The sequence below is a fragment of the Eulemur rufifrons genome, chromosome 4 (genome assembly GCF_041146395.1).
Source record: "Eulemur rufifrons isolate Redbay chromosome 4, OSU_ERuf_1, whole genome shotgun sequence".
NCBI classification, from domain to species: domain Eukaryota; kingdom Metazoa; phylum Chordata; class Mammalia; order Primates; family Lemuridae; genus Eulemur; species Eulemur rufifrons.
In genome coordinates, this window is record NC_090986.1 from 73,837,280 (window position 1) to 73,849,339 (window position 12,060).

Here is a 12,060-nt window from a genome sequence, read left to right on the forward strand (position 1 = left end):
TGTATATAAATAAATTTGAAAACCTAGATAAGTGAATAATTTCACAGAAAAAATATAGTTTACCAAAGTTGATTATGTAAACATAGAAAAATTACCAATTTCAATAGAAAAAAATAAAGAACATTGCCAAGGAAATACTCCACATAAAACACTAGGCTCAGATAGTTGCACAGGGGAAATTTACCACTTCAAGTATAACATTGAGACCTAAACCTGATGAAATGATTAAAAAAAAGAGGGAAAATTATAAACCAGTATTACACATAAATAAATTACATATAAATAAAAAATCCTAAACAATCTCCAATATTAATTTAGAAAATATAATGACCAAAGAGGATTTATACTAAGAATGAAACGATTGCTTAATATTAAGAAATATTAACATAATTTACCATATCAATATCTAGTTACAGCAAAACACTAACAAAATTCAACAGTCATTCCTAATAAAAACTACTGAGAAAATAGGAATGGCTAGATACTTCCTAACATGATAAAATAAATATATAGCTCAATCCAAAAGCCAGATTTTAATTAATGAAGAAGCACTAAAGACATTTCCATCAAGGTCAGGAACAAGGCAAAGATGACCACTATCTCCATTTTTATATTGTGCTGGACTTTTTAGCCAAAGTAAAGATGTCAATTAGAGATGAGATGTCACAAGAGATGTCAATTAGAAGTGTAAGAATTGAAAATGGAGAAGAAGAAAAGGAAAACAACCTCTGTTTACAGATGACATGATGGCATACCTGTTAAGACCTAGAGAATCAATGCTAAAACTCACTCAAACAATAAAATAATTCAGTAAGATGGTAGAACGTGAAATTAAAATGAAAAAATCAACAGCCTTAACTTACACAAATAACTAGTTTGAAGATACAATGAAAGAAAAACGTCATAAATTTTTAAAGATAAAATACTTAGGAAAACTTAGGAATAAACTTAACAATAAATGTTCAAATCCTGTGTGAAGGAAACTAAAATGTTCCTGAAAGACACAAAAATAGACTTGAACGAATAGAAATACTTCTATTGTTTGTTAGGATGTGTCAATATTACCCATATATCAGTTCTCCTTTAAGTTAATTTATGAATTCATAGTGCAATCCCAATTTTACAAATATCACACAGGCTGGGTACGGTGGCTCATGCCTGTAATCCTGGCACACTGAGAGGCCGACATGGGAGGATCACCTGAGCTCAGGAGTTTCTCCACCTCCTTGCCAACTCTTATTATCTTTTGTCTTTTTGATAGTAGCCATTACAACAGGTGTGAGGTGATTATCTCATTGCTGTTTATATTTGCATTTCCCTGATGATTATTGGTGTTGAGCATTTTTTTCATATACCTGTTGAACATTTGTATGTCTTCTTCTGAGAAATGTCTAGTCATATAAAATGTCTGCCCATTTTTAATTGGGTTATTTGTTTTCTTACTTTTGCATTATTTGAGTTCTAAATATATTTGGGATATTAGCCTGTTGTCAGATATATGTCTTACAAATATTTTCTCTTACTCTTTAGGTTGTTTCTTCATGCTGTTGTTTTCTATGCTGCATAGATGCTTTTTAGCTTGATGTAACCCCATTTGTCTATTTTTGCTTTTGTTGCCTGTGCTTGTGGAGTTGTACCAAAAAAAAAAAAAAAAAAAAAAATCCCTGCTCAGACCAACATCAAGGAGCTATTGTCCTGTTTTCTTCCAGTAGTTTTACCATTTCAGGCCTTACATTTAAGTCATTAATTCATTTTGAGTTGATTTTATTAGATGGTGTGAGATGAGGGTCTAATTTCATTTTCTACATGTGGATATCTAGTTTTCCCAACACCAGTTATAGAAGAAATGGCCATATCCCCATCGTATGTTCTTGATGCCTCTGTTGAAAATGAGCTGATTATAAATGTGTGGATTTGTATGTGTGTTCTCCATTTTGTTCCATTGGTCTATGAGTCTGTTTTTAGGCCAGTACCATGCTGTTTTGATTACTATAGCTTTGTAGTAGATTTTGAAATCAATTGGTATGATGCCTCTGGTTTTGCTTTTTTTGCTCAAGATTGCTTTGGATATTTGGGCTTTTTTGTGGTTCCATGTGAATTTTAGGACTGTTCTTGCAATTTCTGTGAAAAATATCATTGTAATTTGGATAGGGATTGCATTGAATCTGTAGATTGCTTTGGGCAGTATGGACATGTTAACAATATTAATTCCTCCAATCCATTAACATGGAATATCTTTCTCCTTAATTTCTGCTCAATTTCCTTCATCAATGTTTTATAGTTTTCAGTGTACAGAGCTTTCACCTCCTTGGGTAAATGTATTCTTAATTATTTTATTTATTTATTTTTTGGTAGCTATTATAAATGGGATTACTTTCATGATTTCTTTTTCTAATAGTTCATTGTTAGTGTATAGAAATGCTACTGATTTTTGTGTGTTGATTTTGTACCTTGCAACTTTACTGAATTCATTTATTAGTTTATGGTGCAATCTTGGCATACGGGATGTTTTAAGCTGAAGAAATTTGAGAAATGAAAGGAGCAGGAAGGGATCTTTGACCTTCCCCTAAGATAGGTCACAAGATTCTGATGTGAAAGGTGTTCTCCCTATACCTGGAGGAAAGGAACATTCTTATTTCTGAAAATGGAGGGATGTCAAGAGGAATCTAAACAAACAGGGCTTGCTAAGTTACCCCCAGTTTAGTACAGTTAGCTCATACTCCCTTTGTCCTTTCACATTTTTCCATGACTCCTGTCTTCATCAAATTTAGTATAAAACACTCAAGTTTAACTATTTGGGGGGGGTCTTCATATCCTTATGAAGGCTTCCATGTTACATAACACTTATATTAATTTGTATACTTTTGTTACAGAGCCCCAGCTGAGAACCTAGAAGGGTAGAGGCAAAAGATTTTTTCTCCTCTATAATACTCTACACTAAAGGAGGTGGAGCATATTCCCTGTCTTAGTCTCTTTGTGCTGCTGTAACAAAATATAACAGACTGAGTAATTTATAAAGAATAGAAATTTATTTCAAACAGTCATGGAGGCTGGGAAGTCCAAAATCAAGGCACTGCATTGGTGACTGGTGAGGACTGCTGTCAGCCTCCAGGATGGTGCCTTGTTTCTATGTTCTGACATCTCAGAAGAAAGTAGGGCAAGAAGGCTGACTGTTGTGTGAAGATTCCTTTGTAAAGGCCTTAATGCCATTCCCAAGAGCTCCATTATCATGACTTAATCACTTCCTAAAAGCCCCACTTATTAATACTATCACATTGGCAATTAGGTTTCAACACACGAATTTTGGGGGACATTCAGACCATAGCACTTCCCTCTCCCAGTATGTGATCTATGCACAGTTACTTTCTTCCAAGAGTATAGTATGGAAAAGGGGAAAAATAGTAACTGTATAATGTAGAAACCTGACAAACACTACTTCAGCCAGGCAATTAAGTTCAACATCAATAATCATAAATCATGTTGGTAATATAAGCCCTTGCGATGATTAGATGAAAATGACATTTTACCTCTGTAGTCTTTCTTTCTCCCCAAAACCCGTAACTCCAGTCTAATCATGAGAAAAACAACAGAGAAATCCCAATAGAAAGACATGCTACAAGATACCAGACGAGTTTTCCTCAAAATTGTCATGGTTATCAAAAACAAGCAAAGTCCAAAAAATTATCATAGCCAAAAGGAGACTAAGGAAACATGAGAACTAAATGTAAGGTGGTATCCTGGATTGAATCATGGAACAGAAAGGACAATAGGTAAAAACTAAGAAAATCTGAATAACAAAGAAGTTATATAACTAATATATAATGGATATATAACAATAATTAAGTTGTGTGTGGGAGGGGTACCTGGGAACTCTGTACCCTCTGCTCAGTTTTTCTGTGCATCTAAAACTGTCTTAAAAATAGTCTATTAACAATAAATACGTAAGAACAGAAATGGATTATAACTCCTTGAACAAAAAGGAATCCATAAATTTATACTGATAGTCAACAAATAAATAAATTAGCAGGGCTCTTCTCTATAGAAGGAGTTGGAAAAAAACCCAAGATTCATAGAATCTGAACCATAAGGCAAAGTTTGACTAGGAGCAGGATATTTGCTTGGTCTCAAAGTATCACCGCACAGATTACTTATTAGTTGCAAGGGGGAAAATATACTGAGGAGGAACTGGAAAATATCTTGATGGGATTAAAGATTAATATCATTTTATAATGAACAGATAGACATCCTGTGCCTCTTGATATAATATCCTGAGAAGGCCACAGTCTCATTTATGTGGTTATTTCAAAAGAGGATGCATGACTTGAATCTAATCATGAGGAAACAGACAAAAGTCGTAGTGGGAATTTGCAATCTTTCTCTTTAAGGGGGTGAATTGCTTTGGTGCACACTCTGGGTCACAAAGCTTTTAGTTAAATAATCAAATACATATGTTCCAGACTGTGATTTTAACTATTATATTTATAAATTAAAACGATATCATGTTGGGAGTGGGAAAGGGTCATACCCACAGAAAGAATTATTTAAATATGAAGAGATGAGCAGTTTCCCTTTCAGGAACCCAAAAGAAAAGGGCGTGCGGGGAGCCAGTCTAAGGAGGGTGGAGAGGCGCCAGGAAGTAAAAAGGGGCCCTGAGTTGAGGATTACCAGTTGTTCGGTTTGTATTTATTTTTAATTTAACAGCCACATAACACTTATTCTTACCCAGCGCTCGCTTTTCACTTATTCACTCTTTTAATGGAAACGTTCAGTAATTGGCCTATATTTATAAAACCAAAACAGCGACATGACACTAAATGGTTTTTCTCGGATTTTTATCTGTTATCGCCCCCACCTCCAGCCCCATAACACATGCAGTGATTCTCTCCTTCAGAAGAGTATGAGCCTAAAATTAATGCTTCGTGGTCTTCGTTTGAAACCATGGCAAACACACTGCGATACCAAATATTGAGTCCCATTTGAAAAGTCAGCTGATTTTTTTGTCTTCTGGAAAGCCGAAAAATCATGCACTAGAGAGCGGCTTATGATTTTATATCGGAACGCCAGGTTCCCGTGTTCTCTTTACCTTCAGCGGTGAACACCAGAGGAGGTCGCTGCTTTTTTTAGCCAAAGTTGGTGTTTCTATTATACATAGCTCCTGTTCCAGATCTAGGAACTACTTCCGGTCTACTTTTGTTGCCAGATTGGCGTGTATACCACGCAGTGGATTCTGGGAGACCAAGTCTCCATGCAGTGAGGTTTACAGCACTGGCGTGAACACCGGACTTCAATTCCCACAATGCGTGGCGCGAATCGGTAATTCCTGCCTGAGTAACTGTGAGGTGGCCGCCATCTTGCGTACGGAGGTGCGGCTTGTTTCTCAGATCCTGAGGGCTGGGCTCTTAGTTTCTCCAGATCTCCGTTTAGGGGCTGGTCTTGGCTTTCCTTTCACCTTCACAAAGGTTTGTGTCTTTCTAGGAGAAGGTTTTATTGGGAGGTAAAGGTCGATGCAGAGCTGTAGAGTAAGGTGAGTAGACACCCCATTTTAGATGAGGGTGGGGTGGTGGAGTCGTTTTTCGGTTACTTCTTCTATTAGCGACTCGGGTTCTGGCTGGTTTGGCTGGACCCCTTAGATTATTAGCTGTAAACTTAGAAGCTGGAGTGAACCTTTGAGCCTCCGAGACCTCCAGAATTCCTAGACGGGACCTGAACCTGTCTTCGTTGGGACAAAGAAACTGGGTGACGCAGTTTTGCCCAGGCAGCCCTCTTTGGAGGTCAGGAGGCAAGGGGGTGAGGGTGTTTTTAGGCCATACTGTGTTAACGCAGCCCTTTTGCTCTTCGTCGGGACTTTTCTGACACATTTCGAATGAAGAAATGAGAAGCTGAGAGTTGGCTGAGGAGAGGAGCTGTTTCCGGGAGGATGGGGTTCTTCACAGTTGTTTCTTTTTTTTTCTTTCTAAATTAAGGCGCTACACCCATTTGGGAACCACATTTACACTAATTACTCACAGAAGAAGGGCCCACAAAGACTGACATTTCAGTTAATCTAACATTTGGATGCTAAGGAGATTGGTTGTCAGAGGTTTGGGAATTGGAACCATTTACTCCAAAAAGGGTGGTTTTAAGTGAGAAGACATTTAGAATGCAATGTAGCGCAGCCAGTTCGGATATGTATTAACGTGGCTAGCAGTTTTACTTTCCTTCTAAATACACAGTTGTGTATCTGTATCATCAAAATAAATATTATTGATTCAACTTTCTAAACTTAAATTTTTTAAATTCTCTAAATTCAGAAATGGATCATTTAGATTAAAGATGAAGTATATTTTTTAAAAAAGGATATTTACTTCAGTGAGATCTCTCCTATAAATCATGTTATGAGAGTACTTTAATAAGTAATTATAAAATTACAGTTTGACTGTAGTATTTTGGGAAGGTGTTACCATTAAATGTTTATATCACAAATTTAAATGTCTTTTTCTAACTTTTTGTTTATGAAGAAACTTTTGTTTAGATGTTTTAAATATGAGCTAATAATTGTATGATTTATTTACTCCTCAGATGCCTTATCGTGAAATTGAAGCTAAATTCTTGGGACCTAAGGAAGAAGTAACAGGTGAACCACTCTATAAAAAATTGAAGTCAACTTCAGAGGCTTATGTTTTCCCCCATCATGGTAGTGCTGATTTTCACAGAATCCAAGGGAAAACTGGAAATGATTGGGTTCCTGTGACCATCATTGATGTCAGAGGACATAGTTCTTCTCAGGAGGACAAAACCAACACTACACATTTGCTGAGACCTTTGCATGATGAGATGCCTGGTAATAGACCAGATAATGTTGAATCCACTGATTCACGAATTTTACAGGATGCAAGTCCTCCATTACTATCCACAGAAGATGAGATATATAGCACAAGTAAAGCATTTATAGGACCCATTTACAAACCCCCTGAGAAAAAGAAATGTAAACAAAGGAGGAATGAGGCAGACATTCTCAGTGGTATAAATCACAGAGGACAAGAGAAACAGAAATTTAACTCTAAAAAATCAGAGATTGACAATGAATTATTCCAGTTTTACAAAGAAATTGAAGAGCTTGAAAATGAAAAAGATGATTTGGAAAGCAGTTGTAAGGAACCTGAACCTCCTCAGGAACAATTTATTCCATATTATCAGGGCCATAGTAATGATCTCTTAAAATCTGATGAAGAAAAGAAAGATCTTAGTAGTGCTCTTCAGTCACATTGTGGTTATCAACAGAACTTGGAGAATGAGCCAGGCAAATATCCCTGCAATGGACAAGTAATACCTACATTTTGTGACTTTGCATTTCCTTCCTTCAGGCCTGAATGGCAGTCAATGCATCCCTTTATAGTACCCCGTGGTCCTCCTATTCCTAGTTTGAACTATCATTTAAATATTCAAAGATTCAATGCTCCACAAAATCCACAGTCAAATATTTTTCAAGCCCAAGATGACTCTCAGATGCAAAATGGATATTATGTAAATAGTTGTAATGTTAACTGGAATTGTTTGACTTTTGATCAGAACAATGAATATACTGACTATAGTGAGACTAGCAGTAGTATTCATCCCTCTAGACATGGCTACAATATGCACGATGGGTGTTTGAGTAACGATTTCTGTGAAATCAGAGAAAGATACTGGGAAGATCCTTCTATGGACAAACATAATGGAGCAGACAGGCTTGTGAACCAGCAGTTTCAAGAGGAAAAGTTAAATAAATTGCAGAAGTTACTTATTCTTTTAAGAGGTCTGCCTGGTTCTGGGAAAACAACATTGTCTCGGTAAGTAAAGAATACCAAGTGAATACTTGGAAATTCATTATTTAAACATCATAAATGATATTTGTAATCAATGACATGCTTTCATGTTCTTAGTAGAAGAAAAGTTTTTAATTTGTTATACTTGAGAATGGCAAATGACAGTGTAAATATTTGAAAAGATGTTTTCTGACAGAAGCAGGGAGAATGGGCATATGTATTTATATTTAGATTCTGCTATGGGCTTTAAAAATAGATGTGCCATGTATAATTATGACAGTGATGAAGCAAATGCTATTTGAGAACTGTGTTGGCCTTCCCTTTTGAGTTAGCTATTCAAGAAAAGTTGGACGTAGTGTTAGATGACTTGGGTTTTGACTCAGTTATCTTACTTTGTGATCTTGGGCAAGTTTTGCTATCTGATGATGGAACGAATGTTACTTAATTTTTCTGGAATTATTTTGAAGACCAAATGAGATAATTGAAGGAAAGGAATTTTGAATGTGTTAAGCATTGTGCCATGTTCATACCATTGATTGGCACACGGAACCTTTTTTTAGTTTCATAAAATGTGAGGAATTTGAAGTGAGCAATATCTGAATGGAGTTAGAACTGGTGATGTTTTATTGTATTACAAAATATTTTGTTTACATTTTAAAACAAAATATACGTTTCTGCAGTTGTGAAAGATAACATAAAGAAAGCAATACAAATTATTTGCAGTTTATATAGGATGGTTTATGCCTGACAAGGAGAAAAAGAAAATTTGATATTTTTGAGGTTAAAAAAAGTTCGAGGAAGCCTTTTGGAAGTGTTTTATATTTACTTTCAAGATGATCTAAACAATCTAAATAAAAGTTTCTTCAGGAAACAGAAATCAGAGAAAGGTTTAGGCTGGTTGCAGAGGCTCATGCCACTCCTAGGACTCTAGGAGGCCGAGGCGGGAGGATCTCTTGAGCTCAGGAGTTCAAGACCAGCCTGAGCAAGAGCGAGACTCTGTCTCTACTGAAATATTAGAAAAGTTGGTCGGCGCGGTGACCCATGCCTGTAGTCTCAGCTACTTGGGAGGCTGAGATGGGAGGAGCCTCAGGAGTTTGAGATTGCCGCCCGCCAGAGACAGAACAAAACTCTGTCTCAAAAAACAAAACAAACAAACAAAACCAAAAAAAGGTTTAATTTATGATATAAAGATTTCAAGCTGGATTATAAATTGTGATCTTTGTGAATTAATTTAAATTTTGGTCTTTGCATTTTGATTGCTTTTACGTTAATGAAGATTTTGTAGAGGAGATGAAATTTCAATTCTTTAGATAGGATAGAAGGTAAAATGGGGTTGTCTCACAAACATGGGCAGTCTTCTAGATTTAGGATATAATATCAGAGAAAATAAAAAATTGAAACTTGGAAATTGGCTGAAGGGGTTTGCTAGTTAGGACGACTTGACTAACAGTGGATATAGAAGAAACATAAGAAAGAAAAGTTAGATTTGGGACAACATATTGGAGTACGTTGAAACTAAAGGTGAATAAAGTAATGGTAATTCAAAAGAATTTCAAGGAGACATAATTGTAGTGGGAGATGATAGAGGTGATTATTGTAATATGTGTATTTGAGGAATAGGTATATGACATAAGAATGGAGGTGATAAGTATTACCAAGTATCATTTGTATCATTATTTACAATTTACGGAGTATTTTAAAATGTTGTGAGATAGGTTGTATTTTCATTTTATAGAAGGAGCAGAGGCTAAAGGAAATAGTTCAGGTTAAGTGACTTAGAAGTTATAAAAACTGGTAAGAGATCAGAGCTCAAGCTAGGAATAAAACAATAGTGTATTTTTCTATGTCTTCACTTTAATATCTATTGGATGTATAGTCCTATACCTGACTACGGACTTCAGGGAGCTTGGTAAAAGAGGCAGGAGTACTTCTTTAGGTCAACACTTTTTTTTTTTTTTTGGAGACAAGGTGTTGTGCTGTTTTCTGGGGTTGGAGTGCAATGGAGTCGTCATAGCTCAGTACAACCTTAAACTTCTGGGTTCAAGCAATCCTCTGCCTCATCCACCTGAGTAGCTGGGATTACAGGCCCAAACCACCATGTCTGGCTAATTTTCGCATTTTTTTTTTTTTTGTGGAGATGGAATTGCCCTATGACCAGCTTTGTTGCCCAGGCTGGTCTCGAGTTGGCCTCAAGCAATCCTCCTGCCTTGGCCTCCCAAAGTGCCAGTATTACAAGCATGAGCCACAGCACCTGGCTGATAGCTCAGTACTTTTGCATGAAGTGAGGTTGGTTATTTGGGATTGAATATAAAGCCACATATTCTCTAGTGAGGAATGGTTTCGTAGCTTTCAAAACAAGCTTTGAAGGGAAAAAAAGGTTAAAATTGGTGGATCAGAGTGGAGCTAATTTGAAGCCCTAAATTAAAAGATAGTGATGTTTAGTTTTGATATCTGGTAATGAGTATAGGCGATTTGATAAAGTTCAGATTCTTTTGGTAAAGTGTTCAAGTCCTTTTCTTCATTTAGTCCTTACCCACCTCTCCATTGTCAAATCTTTCTACCCTTGGACTTGTTTGTACCTGTTCTCTACTACAGGAGAAGACAGGCTTGTTCATCCATTGTTCTCAGGCATTTGTTTACTTAACGTTTCTCCTAAATGTCTCCACTTTTTGAGACTTCGGTTTATCATCTCAGTCCTCAGTAATCCTCCTTCTGCATTTATGTAGTATTTGCCTTTGTATTTAGCATAAGCTATATAAGACAGCATTATCTTTTTATTTCTTGATAATTGACATAAGCCAATTTGGTTGGCTTAGTTGTTCCCCCACAACTTTGCTTCCAGGTTTTAATGAAAGTATGTCTTAAGACTAAATGCTAACACTGAGTACAGACTTTAAATATTTATGAGTAAGTCAGTGCAAAATAGGTCATACAACCTTTGTAGGTATGATAAAGTGCCAACTCTTTGTCCTTTTAGGAACCTGACAGCACCTTTATGAAAGGTTCATTTGAGGTAGAATTCAAGAATATTATAGAATTTTGTTACCATTGTAGTTGGGATCAGGCAAACAGAATCCTCTGACCCCGTGATTGGATGCTGGACCCTTTAGGGATCAAGCCTTGAATGTTGTTCCGAGGGGTGTGGATTATAGATTATACTAGATTCTTATACCGTGTTCATGCAGGAAGGGGGGTAGGGGTTTGAAATATTAATCCACATTTCTTGTACTGTACTGATTTCACCAATGAGAGTGTATCTTCATAAACAAGCCATTTCATTATTAGCACGAAGTCTGGAGTTGATGAGAGATAAAAAGACACTTGTAAAAACCTTTTGTAGCCACCTTTGGAGAGTCTTTGTACTAAACTTGGGATATGATTTCTTGATCGGGATAACTGCGCTTAGGATGTAGCTTAAATCATCTACGTGATCTTACACTGTCTGTGCTAAAGTATTTTAAGGTAAATTACAGTCATCCTTATAATTAATATAGTTTAGTCATCTGGATTGTGAGCAGAGATCTAAGCTTGGCAACTTTGTAATTCCCAGGAGCTTGCCCAATGTCCCCTCTTACAGTAATAATAGCTATAATTTGTTGAGTGCTTACAGTGTGAGGCACTGTTCTCAGAGCAGGTAGATCTTAATTTCTCATTTTATAGATAAGGATGCAGAATGGTTTAGTAAATTCATCCCAGATCATACGTCTTGTAAGTACTAGAAATTTATAAGTCCAGGGCTAACTCCCAACTTCCCTGTTCATTTTAAAACCACACTGCCTCCAACGTGGTAAGTGCTCAAGATGTTTTTACTGATGGTTCTGAGAGACGTAGTAGGTTTTCATAGCTTGGCCATAGAGTCTTTATGGGTAGGACAACTCAAGTAAAGATGTCACTTCTCCCTCTAATATATTTATAAATTCAGTGAAACTTTAACCAAGATCCCAAAAGGATTTTTGTATGAATTTTGATAAGCAAATTCTAAAGTTCATTTGTTATGTAAATGTAATAAAAATAATTTGAAAAAAGTGATGAGCGTTATCCTACCAGCTATCAAAAGTTATTTAAAAACTTACTATAGGCCGGGCGCGGTGGCTCACGCCTGTAATCCTAGCACTCTGGGAGGCCGAGGCGGGTGGATCGCTCAAGGTCAGGAGTTCAAGACCAACCTGAGCAAGAGCGAGACCCCGTCTCTACTAAAAATAGAAAGAAATTATCTGGCCAACTAAAATATATATAGAAAAAATTAGCCGGGCATGGTGGCACATGCCTGTAGTCC

General features: G+C 36.5%; 1 protein-coding gene across 12 annotated transcripts in view; it reads left to right on the top strand.

The window, feature by feature from the left end:
• Positions 1 to 5,345: 5,345 nt before the first annotated feature.
• The window catches only part of LOC138382764 (NEDD4-binding protein 2-like 2), a 72,890-nt gene continuing 66,175 nt past the window's right edge, over positions 5,346 to 12,060 (top strand). For 4 of the 12 annotated variants that reach the window (XM_069467363.1, XM_069467371.1, XM_069467366.1 and 1 more), the window contains exons 1-2: positions 5,346 to 5,459; positions 6,559 to 7,808. In XM_069467363.1, coding sequence (XP_069323464.1) covers positions 6,559 to 7,808 — 1,250 coding nt within the window. In that variant the 5' untranslated portion in view covers positions 5,346 to 5,459. Of the gene's footprint in view, positions 5,525 to 6,558; positions 7,809 to 12,060 lie in introns of all 12 variants that reach the window. The other 8 variants (XM_069467362.1, XM_069467365.1, XM_069467368.1 and 5 more) reach the window with 5 other exon arrangements.